This window comes from Apodemus sylvaticus, chromosome 10, assembly GCF_947179515.1.
Source record: "Apodemus sylvaticus chromosome 10, mApoSyl1.1, whole genome shotgun sequence".
NCBI classification, from domain to species: domain Eukaryota; kingdom Metazoa; phylum Chordata; class Mammalia; order Rodentia; family Muridae; genus Apodemus; species Apodemus sylvaticus.
The window spans coordinates 24572164-24591131 of NC_067481.1; the positions used below are offsets into that span (position 1 = coordinate 24572164).

The 18968-nt window shown below is 44.6% G+C and overlaps 1 protein-coding gene across 2 annotated transcripts in view; it reads left to right on the forward strand.

Moving 5' to 3' along the window:
* Nucleotides 1-18968, forward strand: part of Ikzf3 (IKAROS family zinc finger 3) — a 90212-nt gene that overhangs the window by 50033 nt on the left and 21211 nt on the right. Inside the window, exons 4-6 of one of the 2 annotated variants that reach the window (XM_052196205.1) lie at nucleotides 9486-9743; nucleotides 11177-11344; nucleotides 14825-14941. In XM_052196205.1, the coding sequence (XP_052052165.1) occupies nucleotides 9486-9743; nucleotides 11177-11344; nucleotides 14825-14941 (543 nt within the window). The remainder of the gene's footprint in view (nucleotides 1-9485; nucleotides 9744-11176; nucleotides 11345-14824; nucleotides 14942-18968) is intronic. The other variant, XM_052196206.1, reaches the window with a different exon arrangement.

The following is an 18968-nucleotide window of genomic DNA, read 5'->3' on the forward strand; positions in this document are numbered from 1 at the left end:
AGACAGAGTCAGGCAGTCACGGAGACGCTGAGTCAGAAGAGAACATAAATGAAAAAAAGGGAAGAGTTTGAAAAAAACAGAACTCTTCCCTCCTTGGCCTGGTTGTTATGAGTGAATAGGTTCAGACTACATGAGGAATTCATTCATTCATTCATTCATTCATTAAGCTCCTAGAGTAACTGAGTCTGTAAGTTTTGGGACAGCTTTGAAACAATTCCTAGTCCATAAGGGAATAAATGTGTTCTCTCTCTCACGACACGTTACATATACCAGGAGCTATGTGTGCTGTAACCATGGAAGACATTTTGGTTCACCTGTGTACCCTGAGTTATAGTTTAACATGAGCTGTGTGTGTGTGTGTGTGTGTGTGTGTAGATGGTCATACATGTCTACATGTGTATTTGAGTGTTTGGGATGGTATGTATCTGTGTCAGATGCCTTCCTCTATTGCGCTCCACCTTATTTTGTGAGACGGGGTTTCTCACCGGGTCTTGGTGCAAACTAATTAAGCAGAACTGGCCTCTGAGCCCCAGGGGTCCTCTTCCCTCCAGCACCCTAGTACCAGGACTAAAGGTACCACCAGCACACCTGGCTGGGACGTCACTGGGATGCTAGTGGTCCCAACTTAACCCTCGGGCCTGTGCAATAAGCATTTTACCAGCAGAACCATCTTCCTAGCCTCTAAGAGAAAGAAAGAAAGAAAGAAAGAAAGAAAGAAAGAAAGAAAGAAAGAAAGAAAGAAAGAAAGAAAGAAAGAAAGAAAGAAAGAAGGAAGGAAGGAAGGAAGGAAGGAAGGAAGGAAGGAAGGAAGGAAAAGAAAGGAAGGAAGGAAGGAAAGAAGGAAGGAAGGAAGAGAGAAAGAGAGAGAGAGAGAGAGAAAGGGAGAGAGAAAGATGGAAGCCTAGTGCCACAAATACACTCCTGTAATAATTCTGGCACTTGGAAGATGGAAGCAAAATAACCAGGACTTCAAAGCTATCCTGGGCTATGTGAGAAAAAAGCCAATTCCAGCACTCCGGAGGCAGAGGCAGGTGGAGCTCTGTGAGTTTGAGGCTAGCCTGGGCTACATAGTGAATTCCAATGGAACTCTGGAACTAGAGTATTGAATGGTTGAGAGCCACCACATGGATGCTGGGGATTGAACCTGGGTCCTCTACCAGAGCGACAAGTGCTCTAACCACGGAGCCATCTCTCCAGCCTGTTATTTTCATTCATTTTTTTTATGCATAGCAGTTACTGCTCAGAATTACAAATGTCATATAAAATATAGGTTAAAACAATAGGTAAAAGAAATCTCTGTAGAGTTCCCTATTGTATTATTTTATGTATACAACTGTTTGGCCTGAGGGTATATGCACCATTTTCATGCCTGACGTCCTCAGAGGCCAGAAAGGGGGATTGGGTCCCCTGGAACTTAAGTTACAGAAGGTTGTGAACCACGATGTGGGTGCTGGGAAGCGAACCCAGGTGCTCTGTAAAGGCAACGGGAGCTCTTAAGGGCTGAGCCGGATGAAGATGTCCTTGGGATGGGCAGAATTAAATGGTGCTTTAGACTTAAGTGCTTTGTGGTTCAGGAGAAACCTCCATGCACTGGTTGGTTCTGCAGTACTTTCCGTCTTTTCAGTGAAGGCTGTACCTGGTTCCATGACATTTAAAAAGCTTAGCTAAGTCAGGCTGCTGAGACCTCACCCACCCATGGGCACGGAGTATTCTTGATGTTGGACGTAACCAATCTTATCTTTTAAATGGAAACCCGGAAAATGTACTGAAACTGTTGAACAGAATCATCATTACTATTATGTGAATGAACTGCGTCAGCTGATAAGGCACAGACTCATGTCCTTGCTTAAATCGAAGGGGAGGGTGTCTTTTGTAACTGTTAACTCTGGGGGAGCGCGCTAAATCTCTTGCAATTGAAGTGACATGGTTTAGCTACTACATGTGTAGAATCTCTACAGAGACATTTGAAAGGCCGAGGAGAACTTGTTTTACTGAGCGCCTTAACCAGGCAAATATCACCCAAGCCTGCTTGCTTGTTCTTCCGCACCCTTGAGATAGTAGCATCTCATCCCTTTTTAGGTCGGTTCACCTTTTCTTAAAAGAGGCATGTAGAAATTAACAACCGCCCGTCGTCTCGTCTGTAAAGGCACAAATGGAGAAACCATAATGGATCCTGCAAATCATTGATCAGAAGTTTAATATGCACTGAGACTTTAGAGTTTTAGTAGTTAAATACCCAAGCCCCTCCATATTCTTTGTTCTCAAAACATCAGAGTTTCCCTTTTCTCTTGAATTCCTTCATGCGTAAAACGGTGAACTAGAAAATGAAAAGGACCATCATTTTGGTATTTTCATTCCTGAAACAAAGAGGATATCCCAGGAAAGATGTGCAGACATTATGTTTATGAGGGAGGTGTTGGTTCTAGTCGCCTGTGTGTGTGTGGACAAGACACCTACAGAACCTGTGTCTCCTGGTTTGCTCTTCCCTCCATCGGGCTTCTAAATCCTATTAACAGCTGTCAAAACCTGGTAAACTATTTAGGTGCTTTCACAATTTGTGTAATTGGATAGTTAGAAAATGGCATGCTAGAAAATCCCCCCTCCTTTCTTTTAGCCTGGCTGAACATCTGTAGCATTAGGGCCTCATTATCTCTGAATTGGCATAGCAAGTCGGTGCGTCATTAAAATGCCACATTAAGATGATTAAGCGTCTTTGTTATCCAGTTGACTTTTGCGTGTGCTGAGGATTTCATGGTTATGACCCTCCACCCTTGTAAAACACTTGAACAACATCGTCCCTTTTTGTCCTCCCGGTCTAACGGCCTCTGCGCTGTTTTGTCCCTTCTGGCCACGTCGCTGGCAAACTGACGGCTGTTCTTTCACCCCTGACCTTCTGGTTGGATTTTGACATCTCATGGTCCAGAGTGGAAATTCAACACCTCCTATTAATACTCGGATGTTCCTTCAAGCAATGCGCCACCCGAGGAACCCAAGTTGCCTGTTCTGTGTGTCTTTGATGGGGTCTGCTCTCCAGCCGAGCATTTTATGTGCCTGTAAAAACAAACCGAGGCACAGTTGGCTGAGGCTGCTATGGCCCCTGAAGGATTTAGGGGCTGGATCCTTTCCAGGACCCATTGTTTTTGCAGTGTCTCAGGTGAAACCAAAAATGTCTACTCCAGGAGCTGGAGCCTTTCATGCGATAAGCATCACCCCAGGAAGTGAAACCGTGTGCGTCCGCCCCAGTGAGCCAAACCTTTGTTCTCCTCAGCCTACAAAATTCTCTCTAGGGGGTGTGCGCAGTTAGTGTGTGCCATCCTCCTAAGCGGCCTCCAGAACACAGACAGCGATGGGAACAATTGTCCCCCAGAGCAGCTCCTTCTGAAAGTTTAGTTTAATCTAATTTCCTATGGGTTAGATTCAATTTAGACGTCTTTTCCTCCCTCTGGGAATGTAGAGCAATTACTTTTATCAGCAATTTGTGGTTTGCTGTGTTCTTTTCTCCACAAGTTCAATTACACGAAATTTACTTAGGAAGCCTTTAATATATTTTTTTATTATGAAATAGATCATACATACAAAAAGGCAGATTATAATTAAACTTACAGTTTAAAGGATACTAATAAAGTGAGCATCTAGAGACCCATCACCCGACCTAAGAAATAAATCTTGCTGTGCCTAAGAAGCTTCCGGATGCTGTTTGAAGAGTCAGTCCAAATCGCCTGAGAAACCTGATCCAATGATAATAAGGTTAGAATTTACAAAACCAAGCATGAGATGGCCCACACTGCAAACAGTTCGTTCACTTTACAAAGGACTCCAGACTTTGGCTGGGAATGTAACTCAGTACACCAGGTGCAGAATCACTTGCCTTTAAACCTTCCTCAGATGATGGAGGCCCTTTGCCCTAATGAGAAGATCGAGGGAAGACTCCTAAAATATCCAGGTTTTATTTTATTTTATTCTTAGTGGGAAATGGGGAGGGATAGTGTGTCACGTGAGACCAGAGGACAGTTTGTAAGGGTCAGATCTCCCCTTCCACTGAGGGTGCCAGGAATCAAACTCAGATCATGAAGCTTGCATAGCAAATGCATTTATCCCCTGAGCTGTCTCATTGACTCAACAATTTCTGTTTTAAAAACATGCAATCATGCCAGGCCATGGTGGTGCACACCTTTAATCCCAGCACTCAGGAGACAGAGGCAGGTAGAGGTCCATGAGTTCAAGGCCAACCTAGTTTAGAAAGAGGGTTCCAGGTCAGCTAGGGCTGTGACACAGAGAAAGCATGCCTTGGAAAACAAACAACAAACCAACAAACAAGCACACACATGCAGCCTCTGGTTGTCCGAGGTCTTTTTGTTTTGTTACTGTTTTTCTTGTGTTTGCTTGGTTTGGGTTTTGGTTCAAGGTCTCACTATGGCGGACCAGTTGGCCTTGAGTTTACCATCCTTCTGTCTCCAACTTCAGAGTTCAGGGATTACTGACCTGTAGCACCATTCCTGGCTTTGGGGAACTGGAGAGATCATTGAGCGGTTAAGAGAATAGACGACTCTTCCAGAAGACCTAGGTTCGATTCCCAGCACCCACATCATGGCTCACAATCATCTGTAACTCCAGTTCCAAGAGATCTGACGCCCTCTTCTGACTCTCCGGGCTCCAGGCATGCACATGATGCACAGACACACGTGCATATAAAACAAAATAGTTTATCTTTCATTTTGTGGTTGTTGAGACAGGGTTTCTATAAGCATGATTTATCCTGGAACTCACTCTGTAGACCAGGCTAGCCTCATACTCACAGAGACCTACTTGCCTCTACCTCCCAAGGGCTGAAATTAAAGCCATTTGCTACCACGCCCAGCTACAAGGTAAAATAACTTTCAAAAAATTAAAAGCGAGTACGTTTTTCTATTTGAATTTGTTGTTGTTGTTTGATACAGAGTCTTGTTATATTACCCACAGTATTCTCAGGCCCATGAGCTTCTGTGGTCCTTCTTCTACCTTAGCCTCCTGAGCAGCTGGGGCACCAGGTTAAGCCCAGCTCAACTCGTTAAAATGAAAAGTGTGTGTGTGTGTGTGTGTGTGTGTGTGTGTGCATGTGTGTGCATGTGTGTGCATGCACTGGAGACAGAACTAACATCTTCAGCAAGAGCAATGCGTGCTTTTATCCCTGCCACCTTTTTCTAGGGCAACCTACCTCTGCTCTGGGTAGATACTGGCTAGGCCGTGTCCTAGAGAATACATAGAGTCACACACACACACACACACACACACACACACACACACTTTTCCTTGGGGTAAAGGAACACGGGGCCTTGGAGTGATGGGCAGGGGAAGTGGTGGGTGAGCATCCTTGAATGTGTGGCCCAAACAAGACAAACAGAAGATGACTGCAGGCCTTACAGCTTGAGTAATGGGGAAGAAATACTTTGACTTTAGAGGATTTGGAAATAGGATTGGAGAGGAGGAAAGAAAGTACCGCATCTGGAACTGTATGCATCTGGGGATTAATAACATAAGGCCTTGGTTGAAGTCTTAAGAACAGATGGAATTGCCATAGAGAAGTATTCAGGGGGAAAACAGAGGGTTAGCCACAGAAGTTAGGAGGTAAGTGTGGGGAATGAAACAATCAGCAAAGAGATACCATGTCATTGAAGAAACAGGAGCACAAAAAAGAGGAACAGAAGTCGGCAGCCTGTGTTCAAGGATAGGAAGGGTCGCAGGGAACGACGGACAAGAATGCGCTGTGTTTACAAACGAGTAGATTGTTACAGGGGACAGGGTCAATTGCAGATGCCAGAGTCCAGGGAATTTTGAGGAGCTAAAGGCAGTAAGTGTAAATCTGACTAGACAGTGATTAGGAGAGAGGATGAGCTTAAGGTCTTTGTGGTGTGATGCTCACCTAGACTGCAGAGAACACGGAAAAAGGAGTTTGCCCCTAGACAGTCTGAAGCCTGAAGGACTGAGTAGGAGAGTTGGAGACCGGAAGAGGAGAGTGCCCCTCTTGGGAGTAAATCAGTTTATAGTTAAAGCTTACTAGTTTGACTGTGGGCATACTTGTCAGTATTTCCTAAGGGCATTAGTAGCTTGCCTGTGTTTGTTTGGCTCCAACAAATCTTCCTCTCAAAGAATGGAAAGACTCCATATTAGGGAGTCCAGTGGCTTTTCCGGTTTGGGATCAGTGGCCCATGTTTGGAGGCTGGGGCCCAATGGTCTCTCAGGAATCTCATCTACACACCTTTGTGTCTCTCAGGTTTTGAGTCTGCACCTCTGTTTGCCTTTCCATGATAAACGATAAAGTTGCTGAACCCCAGAAACTTTATTAGATAAATTGCACTGTAACCCTGGCTGTCCTGGAACTCACGCTGTATCCCAGGCTGGCCTGGAATTCAGAGATCCACCTCCCTCTGCCTCCCAAGTGCTGGGACTAAAGGTGTGCGCCACCAGGGCATGTTCACATTTTCTAACTGAAATGGAAAGGATTCTTTTCTGCTGGCCCTTTCAATCCGCTGGTCTTTGCTTCTCAGTAGAAGACGTTTTTCCGTTGAGGTTCTTTTAAACGCCTACATGCAAACTGAAGTGCACTCAAGCTTTGGTGGGATATCACCCACAGCTGGAACAACAGAGGCGAAGAGGGGGACCCCAGCCTTGGGTTCTCACTTCTCTTAAATGGTGAAAAAAAAAAAAAGAAACAACTCTCAAGGAAACAGATTCCCTAGGAAAGCAGGCAAGATGCAGAAAGAAAGAAACAAAGAAACAAAAAAAAAAGAAAGAAACAAAGAAACAAAAAAACAAAGAAAAGAAACAAAGCTAGTTAATCTCTTTCCCTGTTTGGGAAACCAAGACACACAGAAATCAGCTCGGTGGCACATGCACTTTACCCAGCACTTGGGAGGCAAAGGCAGGCAGATTTCTGAGTTCAAGGCCAGCCTGGTCTACAGGGCGAGTTCCAGGACAGCTAGGGTTACACAGAGAAACCCTGTCTGGAAGAACCCTCCCCCCTCCCCAACACCCCCAGAAAAGACACAGACGTCAATTCCTCTCTAACCAAGATGCATTGGGAAGCAATGTGGACTATGTGAAGCTAACTGGGCAGCCGCCCATCGCTGCAGTCAGGCGGTTGTGACCACGACCTGTGACGAGTGAAACAATGTGTCCCTGACGATGGTGGTTGGGCCTTGTCTTGCTCTATTAAGCAAACACAGTTAATATAGATGAAAGGTAACCCTGATAGAAGTGAAAATTGAAACCAGGATGGAGGGCTGCAAGCCTGGTGCAGCTGCTGTGTGGTACTTCCTCCTGTGCTAGCAGGATCAACACTTCTGATATGTTTTGGAAGGGATGTAGTTTTTAAAAATATCGTGGGTTTTTTTTCACAGTGTTTTGGGTTTTTACATCTACCCCAGTGAAAGAAAGGTGTGGAATAGAGTTGTTAAACAGACACTTTGACTTTTCTACGTGGGAGTGTGGGGTCCAACCCAACGACCTGGTAGTTTAAATTTAGTGGTTTTTATTTATTTATTTATTCATTTTTTATGTGTATGCATGTTTGGACTGATAGTATGTTTGTGACCACCTGTGTTCCTGTGGAAGTTAAGAGAGGGCTTCAGATCACTTGCAACTGGTGTTGTGAGCCACAGGGTAGGTGCTGGGAACCAAACCCAGGTCCTCTGCAAGAGCAGCAAGTTCTTATAACTGCTGAGCTGTCTCTCCAGACGGAGCATAGCCCGTGCCAGGGACTGGCTGTGTGAAATTAGGAAAATGACTGACTCGACTGTGTCTGCTTCCCATTTCCTGTCTGAGAAGGAAAAAAGGGGGGGGGGTGGATTAGCCAATCTCCACATTCTCTTTTGCTCTAAATTCCATTGATTTGTGCTTCTTCGTGGAAAAGTTAAGCTTTCAATGTTTAAACACTCAGTGCTTGAAAGAACAAGCACCTACTCAGGAAACTTTACATATGAAAGTGTCTTACATGCTGGTCTCATTAGGTGGTATTTTAGAGTTGTTTTGGTTTTTGGTTTTTTGGTTTTTTTTTTTTAATTTTTTTTTTTGAGAGGGTTAATATATAAACTTGCCTTCCCCGTTTCTTCTATTATTGTTTGGTTTTAGGTTTTGAGACAGGATCTCATTTCATAGCCCATGCCAGTCTGAAACTCATTGTATAGACAAGGCTGGTCTCATACAGAGATCTACCTGCCCCCTTGACCTCCAGTGTGCTAGTACTGAAGATGTGAGCCACCGTGTCCAGCCAGCCTTCTACATGTCTTATGTCCTGTCCATTTGCCACACACATACATGAAGACCTGAGTTTGATCTCCAGTACCCAAATAAAATGGCAAGAATGATGGCAGGCACTTGTAATCCCAGCACTGAGGGGGTGGAGACAAGAGGTTCCCTGGTGCTCACTGGCTGGCTAGCCAGTCTGACCTGATCACTGAACCTCAGGTCCCAGTGAGACACACACACACACACACACACACACACACACACACGAGTGTTATAACATGATGGAAGAGATCACCAGGAAGTAGAATGCTGCTTCCACTCTATGTTCCATTCCCCCCTGACTGTTCCCACCTGCAAGAAGAATGTTCAACAGTGCGACAGCCTTTAAGGAGCGCTGTTTAGTCATCCAACTTACTTAGGTCAGGTCATCCCTCTTCTCAAGTCTAGTCCTGTAATCAAGCTAGGGTCTTGAGTTCAGTCTTACTTAGATTAGGCCTAGATATCTCTTCCCCTGATTGGGTTGCACCCAGCTCATCCAGACCAACTGAAGCAGTTGCTCGGCTCAAATTAAAGCATGACTTCCTTTGTCTCAACGCTCACTGTTCACCAGCACCAGATTTCCTCTGCTTTCAATGCCGTCTCTATTGCTTCCAAGGCAGAGAGAGATAAGAGAATCTTCCCATAGTTCTCACAGAAGGAAGGCAGCAAAGCCTGGCTTCAACTCACAAAAAACTGGTTTCAAATACTTAGCTCTCATTATCCATGGTCTGCATGAAGATCTTGTGGCATCAAAACAATAGGTTCATCTTGAAACCAAAGACCATGTCCCATTGCCTTTTTAACTGCATCCACCAGTAAAAGATCTGAGAACCTTTCTTCCCTCTAAGGACTAGGGACATTTTGTTCAGAATGTTTGTTTCATGGTCTCTGTGTGTGGTCACACCTAAAACTTATTGTCTCTAATCTTCTGGACAGCCTAGGACTCTGCCATTGTGTGTGTGTGTGTGTGTGTGTGTGTATGTGCATGTGTGTGCATGTGTATGTGCTTTTGTAAATGTGTGCCTGCGTGTGTGTGCTGCTCTAACTGTGGTTCTGAATCCAAACAGTGAATAGTCACCCTCACAGCACTCTCTTGTTTTGATTTATACAACATTCCATGAGCTTCCTCTACTCTTAGTTGTCAGTCGTGGGTCTCTTTTCTGAGCCACTTCACAGCTTCAAATACAGCCATCGTTCATTCCTTGCTCTTATGTCCCCTGCAGAAGACTCGATGAAAGTAAAAGATGAATACAGCGACAGAGATGAGAGCATTCTGAAGCCGGAGCCCATGGGAGATGCGGAAGAGAGTGAAATGCCTTACAGCTATGCAAGAGAATACAGCGAGTATGAAAACATTAAACTGGAGAGACACGTGCCGTACGACAGCAGCAGACCAACTGGTGGGAAGATGAACTGTGATGTGTGCGGATTGTCCTGCATTAGCTTCAATGTCTTGATGGTTCATAAGCGAAGCCATACTGGTAAATAATCTCCTCTGTCCATTCTCAAAACTGTTCTCAAGCAGCCCTTCGAGGAGCAGGGTGGCAGAACGTGGGTCTTTCTTTGGATTCCTTCATTGCTGTCTGCTATAATGTTGATGCCTCTCTTCGCCTTGCCAGAGGCTCTTGTTTGTACTGCACTATGCGTTTGCCAAACACATTGCAAATACTATGGCTAAAAAGAGACTAGCAAAGGCCTGGTGTAATGGCACACTCCTTTAAACCCAGCATGCGAGAGGCAGAGGCAGGCTGATCTCTGAGTTTGAGGCCAGCCTGGTCTACATAGTGAGTTTCAGGACAGTCAGGGCTACATTGTAAGACTCTGGAGAGTCAGAGAGAATCAAAGAGAAAAACAGGGGGAGAGATATGGAGACAGAGAGACAAAGAGAGAGAGACAGACAGACAGATACAGACAGAGGTCAGAGAGATAGAAAGAAACAGAATCTGGGAGAGACATAGAGGCACACGGAGAGATCGAGGCAGGGAGAAACAGACAGAACAATCAAGAACAACTATCTAGTTTAGCCAAATGATCCTGCTCAGTCAGTGAGCAGGAGCTAAAGTGTGTGCTTTGCTTCTGAGAAGTCTTCTAAGTGTTTTTACAAGGCACATCCATAAAATCAGGTCCTCTTACTGTAGATAAAAGGAGATGAAATTTGTCACCAGTCTTCATATGGTAAGCAAGGATTCATATAGGAAGACCTATGAACAAGTCACACTGAGTCAATAGATTCCTCATGATGCAGAGACTCTAAAAAGCAGACTGATGCCTTGACACCTTATTACATCTTACATCTAAGCGTGCCTCGGTGGCTCAGTCCCAGGACTCAGTGGCTGCAGCAGGAGACCATCACGAGCGCCATGCCATCCTAGGCTACAGAGGAAAAACCCTGTCCAAAAAACAAGAAGTAAAAACCACCAGACAAAACAAAGACCTTAGTCCTAGCACTAGCCCACGGAAGGCAGAGGCAGGCAGATTTCTGCAAGTTTGGGGCTAACCTGGTCTGTATAGTGAGTTCCAAGCCAGAGCTATTAAGTGAGGCCCAGTCTCAAAAATATGAAAATAAAGGCTTGAATCTGTGAGTCTTTTTTTTTTTTTTTTTTTGCAAAGGCAACTGAATTCAGATGCCAAGAAATGGAGAAACCTCTCAAAAGCTCCTGAGGCCGCTTACACTCCAAGCACATCTTGCTTCACAGCAAAGTGACAGCTAGAATTGTTGCTCTGAGTGGAAGTGTTCGTTCCTCAAGGAGGAAGCTCCCATAAGTCTCTTCATCTGAAAAATGCAGCTCCCGAGATCTGTGTCACTGTGGGGAGAGGTGCCCAGGGACAGGCCTTTACCCTAGGCCTCTAATGTGTGTGCCCTCCTTCCCACCTACCTTGTGATCAGTGATCTCCTTTCTCGTCCTTTCTGAAGGTGAACGCCCATTCCAGTGTAATCAGTGCGGGGCATCTTTTACTCAGAAAGGTAACCTCCTCCGACACATTAAACTGCACACAGGGGAAAAACCTTTTAAGTGTCACCTCTGCAACTACGCATGCCAACGGAGAGATGCGCTCACGGGACACCTTAGGACACATTCTGGTAAGTGAGGGACCCAAAGCATCATTCCCTCCCCCGCCCCCCCTCGTACCTAGTGACCATGGAAACAACAACAACAAAAAAGTGGAGTGTGGAGGCCTCCATCTGTCACTCTCCCCCGCCCCCTCTGAAGGGTTGCATCAGCACGGACCTCTAGGGCTAATGCACTTCCATTAAGGCATTAATTGCTTTCCCTCTGCCTCACTGGAAACCGTTCCCTCAGCAGCCTCGTGTCTGGAGAACAGCAGCAGTCAGACAAATTACCACGCCTTTGTAATTTTTTTTGGTGAGAAAAAATGTGGTCATCAGTATTTTTATAGTAAACTAATTGTTAAAGGATTGTTTTCTTCATTTTCACACGCGTGCGTGCGCACGCAGTCACACACACATTTTCCAATTTTCCATTCAAAAGCTATGCATGTAAACTATGTACAGTTTGTAAATTATTATAAAATATAAATATATAAATGGGGGGTCGCTAGAGTGGTGACACAGTGGTTAAAAGCACAGATTGCTCTTCCAGAGAACCAGAAGTCTGTGTTGACATCCCATATCTGTTGCCTCATAGCCAACATCAATCCAAGAGTTCTGGTCACCACAAATGCTTGTTCTCACATGTATATACTCCAACAACAAACACCACATAATTGTAAATTAAAAGAAAAGAAAAATTGTAACTCAACTATAAATTGTTATTTGAGGTTTGTTTTGGTGGTTCTGGGCTAAATTTCTTATTCATTTTGTTTTAGTTTTTTTTTGTTTGGTTGTTTTTTTTGGGTTTTTTTTGTTTTGTTTTGTTTTGTTTTGTTTTGTTTTGTTTTGTTTTGTTTTGTTTTGTTTCTGAGACAGGGTTTCTCTGTGTAGCCCTGGCTGTCCTGGAACTCACTCTGTAGATCAGGCTGGCCTCAAACTCAGAAATCTGCCTGCCTCTGCCTCTCAAGTGCTGGAACTAAAGGTGTGCGCCACCACCGCCTGGCTTCGTTTTAGTTTTTGAGCTAGGAGCCCTACTTTGTAGTCCTGGTTGGACTGGAACTCACTGTGTAGACCAGGCTAGCCTTGATGTAGCCATCTTCCTTCCTTTGCCTTCGGAGTGCTATAATCGCAGGCGTGCACCACCCTACCCAGCTTCTGACTGAATTTCCTCACCCCAACTTCCCCCTTCCTCGCCCGCTTATTTTTAAGCTCTGCGAGCAGCCTCGAGAATTCTTAAAAAGCCACACGCTGCCTTGATCTTGTCGCTCCTTATTTTGAACAAGCAAGATGACACTTTTTTTTTTTTAACATTTAGAATTTCCCTCTTAGAAAAATAAGGCTAGTCTTATTTTCAAAATTGGGACCTCATGTTCTTGATGTTATCTGTCGAAATTTTAATTTGAGAAAGAGGTTTGTTTTCATGTCAGGCCATGTTACTGCTCTGACTAAACCCCCGCCCCATCTCAAAGCTACTCCCAATTCAGAGGAAGATTAAACAAGCCAACCTCAGCAAAACCCACCACAGAGCATATGTGGCAAAGAGGGTCTCTCTCTCTCTCTCTCTCTCTTTCTCATTTTAGCTCATTTACCAATGTAACAAATTAGCAATGGTGGGCATGATAGGGAAACCAAAAAACAAAATTAAGATTTCTCTCTCATTGTCCTCTTTCAAGTATAAAACCAGTAGACAGATCCCAGAGCACCTGAGTTATGCAGACATGAAACATTTTTAGCCATTGCAAACCTGTACTTTGTTTTGATTTGGGACTCCATGAGGAGCCTTTGAGGATGCAAAGAGGGATTGGAAAATAAAACATTTCATGACAGAGCCGGGTGACTCAGTGGTGGCACCCAGGCTCAGCACACACTAGGCTCCAGGCTTGGTCCCTCATATAACAAAAGGGGGAAAAACACATTTCAGTCTCTAAAACACTGACAATGTTTTTCAGGTTGTGTCTTATTGATGGACCAGAAAAAAATAACCTTGCAAAGAGAGTTGAAAGTATTGCTTTCCTGTGGATAAACTTATGGGGAAACTTTTGATTTGTTTTAGAAAATCAGTTGAAGTCATTTTTGCAATTTGTTTGTTTTAAGACATGGTTTCACTTTGTAGACCAGGCTGGCCTCAAACCCGCAGAGATCTGCCTGCCTCTCCCTCCCAGATGCTGGGATTAAAGGGATGTACCACTATGTCTGGTTATTGCAATTAGTTCTCTTTTTAAAAAAATATCATTTATTTTTTATTTATATGAGTACACTGTAGCTGTCTTCAGACACACCAGAAGTGTGCATCAGATCCCATTATAGATGGCTGTAAGCCACCATGTGGTTGCTGGGAACTGAACTCAGGACCTCTAGAAGAGCAGTCGGTGCTCTTAACTGCCAAGCCATCTCTCCAACCCCAAAATTAATTCTTAATTCTATTATTAAAAATATTCATTGTTAATCAGTGGTGTTTGGTCCACACTTGTTTGAAGCCACTTGATAAGAATGCCCACACTCTCCAAACATGTTGATGTTTGGTGTGTCTTCAGCCTGATCCTAATGCCCACAAACCACCTGGTTCCTGATTTAACATTAGACAAATGTCACAAAACAGGAAGGATGCCTTCCCATTCCCATCAATTTTATGGGAATGAGTGTTTTCCCTGCATACTTGTGCCCAAGGAGGTCAGACAAGGGCATCAGATACCCTGGAACTGGACTTACTCTGGATGGTGGGTGAGCTGCCCAGTGCATGCTGGGAATCAAACCCTCATCCTCTTTGAGAGCATCAAGCACTGTAACCACCCCAGCCGCCCCAGGAGTAAGTACTCTTAACTGCGGAACCATTGTCCCAAGTCCCAATTAATTTGCTTTGTTTTGGTTTTGAGACAGGGCCTCACTAAGTAGACCAGGTTGACATCAAACTCACAAAGAGTCTCCTGTGTCTGCTAGGATTAAAGGTGTTGTCACCACATCTGGCCGAGTTGCATTTTGTACCATGCTACTCACCTTGTAGAACAAATGACCCTGGTTTCTCTGTCTTCCTTCCTTCCTTCCTTCCTTCCTTCCTTCCTTCCTTCCTTCCTTCCTTCCTCTCCTCTCCTCTCCTCTTTCTCCTCCTTCTCTTCCTCTTCCATTTATGTTTAAGTCTAGATCCCCTAGGACTAGTGTTACACTGTCCTGATGTGTACCACCCCATACATGTGCTGGGAACCAAAGCCCAGACCTCTGGAAGAGTAGTCAGTGCTCTTAACCTCTGAGCCATCCCCCCAGCCTTTGGGACCTGTTTGCGTTCATCAAAAAGACATGAGATTTAACCTGGAGCCAAACACTAAATAAAACAGTATTCGCCCACTCCAGACCCTTCCGTCTGGGAAAGGTCATCCTTTTCAAAGTGTTGCTGTGATAGTGGACTCTACCCTTGTTTCAGCATAGCAAATGTGACAGCAACATAGACTTGGAGGCATGGGTCCGGCCAGGCCAGCAGTGTGTAGGGTCCCTGAGTGCCCTGTGTCTTCCTCCTAGTGGAGAAGCCCTACAAGTGTGAGTTCTGCGGAAGAAGCTACAAGCAGAGAAGCTCCCTGGAGGAGCACAAGGAGCGCTGCCGTGCTTTTCTTCAGAACCCTGACCTGGGGGATGCCGGTGAGTTGCACAGTGCTGGGTGGCCGGACCTGTCAAGTGAGCGTCTGCTCTTCTAGGTGGTGGAGACAGATTCTAGACAGAACAAATAAGCGAGGTGGAGAGATCATGAGTGCTATGGAGAAAAACAGAGCCTCGAGTAAGGGTAAGCCAGGGTAAGGTGAGGGTGAGCCAGGGAAGCTCTCAACCATGGAACATACTAATGGACTTAAAAGCATGGCAGTGAGCCCCAAAAGTCATTGGAGACCAATCCATGCAAAGGTCTTGAGGCTCAACTTGAAGAAATGTAAATTTAGCCCTGCGTGACTGGGACCAGCGTGAGCACTGGGACGGAAAGCCAGAGGGGAAAAGGGAAACCAGATCTTGTCAGGCCTTGTAGGCTATCGTAAAGACCTTTGAGAGAAACTGAAAACCTTTGAACACGGACAGGTGATGTCACCAGACTTTTTTGGAAGGCCATCATCTTACTTGTTCATGAAAATAGATCGTGCTGAGGACAAGGTTAGATAAATCTGGGGGGATCCAGTTAGGAATCTGTGGCAAGAATTCAAGCCAAAGGAAACTACTGTCTTGGCATTGACGGGGGTGATGGTGTACGGATTTTGTAAACACATTTCAAAGGTAGAGCCAGGGCAGAGCCAGCAGGATTGCCTAACTGTGTTGGAATGGCCGTATCAGAGTGTGGCACAGGCTGGCGAGTGGTTGGTGAAGAATCAGTTAAAAAGTGCAAGGATTTTCTTTACCCAGGGCCCAAAGGTGATGTCGCGTGTGACTTACTGTGATGTCGGTGCTTGGTTTTGACAGGTTTCCTATTTTCTCCAGGGATTTGAACTGTATGCCTCCTGACCATGGGTTGAAATGCTCTGCTTCTCCTCCATGTCCAGGGTGACTTTATTTCCTTCTCTTCTACACACATCAGCCTAAAGCTTTTCTCCTATGGCATCTCTGGTAGTCATCCTTCCTCTGTCCATTCCGCCTTCAACCTGATTGTTCAGCGTGGACTGGGGACTTGGTTGTTTGGTTGTGAGAACCAAGTGCTTGTTTAGACCAGGAAGCAGTCCTCCTGGGCATTGGTGTCTGACAGCTGTGACTGCACTGGAACACTTTGCGTGGCCTGAAGCTGGGTGATTACAGAGTGTGACAGAGCAAACTGTGGGAGTTATGAAAAGCAGAGTGGAAATCCTGAGTGCTCACCCCGTGGAGTGGAAGGAAACTGTGCTTTAGCTAAAGCCTGTTTCCTGATTCAGGCGCTGGGCAGCAGAAGCCCGTGGGTCTGTGCTCGCCGCTACCTCTTATTCTGATGGCATCTTGGGTTTTATCAAGGACCTTCGTGTCCGTCTTGTTTCTGGAGAGTGCTGCTTGCTCCTTTAATAAAACAACTAAAGCCTGATGCTCACCATCTTTGGTAGCATGCCAGGTAGTGAGTGAAAGAAACAGATAATCCTGTGTTCTCAATTAAGAAGTGGGAAAACAAAGACTTATCAAAATCCATTGACTAACTTAACAACCACTAGAACTTTAGCTTGCTTATTTAGTTTGTGTGTGTGTGTACATGTGCACACATGCATATGTCTAGCCATAGTTTTGTTTTAAAAGTACAACTTAAGGTGATGATCATACCTATTTGTAGCTGAAAAAGAGTTCATGTATGAACTTATCACTTTCTGCTTTTCTATTCACTAATAGATATTGGATTTTATTTTCCACTTTGGGGAATAATAAGCTATATTTTTAGTGATCTTATATTATCAGGATAGCAAAAGAAAAATAAAGCGACACATACTGAATAGATACATGCACATACTGATGTGTGTATACATGTGAGTGTATGTGCATGTATATATATGTGTGTGTATGAGTGTTTGTATGTATGTGTATGTGTGTGTATATATGTGTATGTCTGTATGTATAAATGTATGTGTGAGTGTGTGTACATGTGTGTTTCTGTATGTATAAATGTGTGTGTGTGTGTGTGATGATTCTCTCAGAAACGGAAGGACCACTCTTTTTCTGAAGTGATTATTTGTAAGGTAACTTTTTTTCTAATTTTGAATCCCCATGCCATTTTAGTAATTTGAAGTTTTAAAAGTTACTCAAAGAAGTATTTAGGCTGTTCAGAAGAAGTGCTGGATGGTTCTGGAGGCGCTGAGCTGCGGGCTAAGCTAATTTGTACTCACGGGGGTGTTTGATGGATGCGTGCAGCATAGTTTAAGTCTCAGCAAAAATTAAAGGGTTAACCAAGTCAGCAAGTTTTGGTGTGATTTTTCATTTTGGTTTGGTTTGGTTTGGTTTTTGAGATGCAGCTGGCCTCTCTATGTAGCCCTGGCTGGCCTTGGACCTGCAGAGATCCACCTGCCTCTGCATTCTGGATACTTGGATTAACAGAGGTGTGCACCACCATGCCTGGCTTTGATGGGGGTTTTTTTAGGTTACATAATGGGTAAAGTCACAGCTTAGCCAAGTATGAATACCGCATGCCAGAGCTATATGACTGAGTCTCTTAGGTCTTCGATAGTGCCCATGCATTTTTTTTCTGAGATCTAAATGTGAAGACTTTCTGATCCAACCCAAGCTGAACCCTTACTGACACCACTGGTTTCCCATTTCTATCTCCTTCCTGTAACTAGGAGACCACTGCGAATACCGTGTTCTATCTGACCAGTGCAGTAAAGTTTTTCTACTTTCTGCCTCCATCTCTTTCCATTGCAACCATGTACCACCATGCCCAGTTTGATTTGGTGCTAGCAAAAGAAGCCTCAGGTTTGTGCAGGCTACACAATCAAGCAGCTATACTTATCCCCAGTGTGGCACATCCTAAGGCTTTACCCCCTCCCCCTCCCTCCTAAAATGCTACCCCGAGGCCTGGAGCACTCATACAGCAAGCACATGATTAAATCCAAGTGCAATGTGGCAACGGCACTCAGAGGACGCTGAGGCAGGATGATTCTATGGCAACGGCGCTCAGGGGTACCCAGGATACTGAGGCAGGATGATTCTAACTTGGAGGGTAGGATAGCAAGACCCTGTCTCCAAAGAAAAGGAAGTTAAGTCAGTTAGGTTGTGGTGCAGGGTGAGAGAGACAAGCTGGGGACAGAGCCACCTGACCTGGAAAGCAGACCTTCCTGGAAAGGGACAGAGGAAGAGCAGCCTCTGAAAGAATAGCAGTGTGAAGTGATAGGACCTCTAGATGCCCATTCCTCTATTCGGACACAGCTGGTTCAGTTCTGTATGTGTCACATCCTGTGTCGGAACTGTTTGCAAGGACAAGGAAAGTTAAGCTCCTATCCCTGAAGAACACACAGTCCACTGAGGCACTGCTCTAATAATGGAGACACGTGAGTTATTGTAAGTTCAGCCCAAGTCTGTGCATATGCCAATGGGTTAGGCCATCACAGTAGGTCCAGGTGATCAGAAGGACTTCCTCTCCTTGTCACCTTGGTCTTCCTGAGGTCCATGTAGCCTCATTTCACACAAATTATTATTGTAGTCTAATTTTCTGGCAAGTAATCATGAGTTCTGGCAATAAAAACACTTTTCATTTGCAGGGTCAAAACTCAAACCAGGGCCTTGTATATTCTAGACAAGCACTCTACCACTGATAATAATATCTATAAAGCAATTGACTAAAGCCTGGTGTAACGGCACACACCTTTGATCCAGCACTCGAGAAACAAAGGCAGGAGGATCTCTGTGAGTTTGAAACCAGCTTGGTCTACAATGTAGATTCTACACAGCTACACAGAGAAACCTTGTCAAAAAAGAAAAACCCAAAGGTGACCAATTAATTATATGTATTTGTGAGTCTAGAAGTTGACATTTCTCTTCTTTCTACTTGTTTTAGTTGAGCTAATACAAGCCACAAGGGTTTCAGGATGAAGTTACATTTTTTAGCAAGGTATCACAGTTTTTCTTCTAAAAGTTAAAAAAAAAAAAAATCAAGACTGTTTCCCTAACAGTCTTCACGTTACTTGCTCCACAGGGCAATAGTTTCGTGTAACTTTTTGTGTTTGAGCCTGCCTTGTCTTTGATA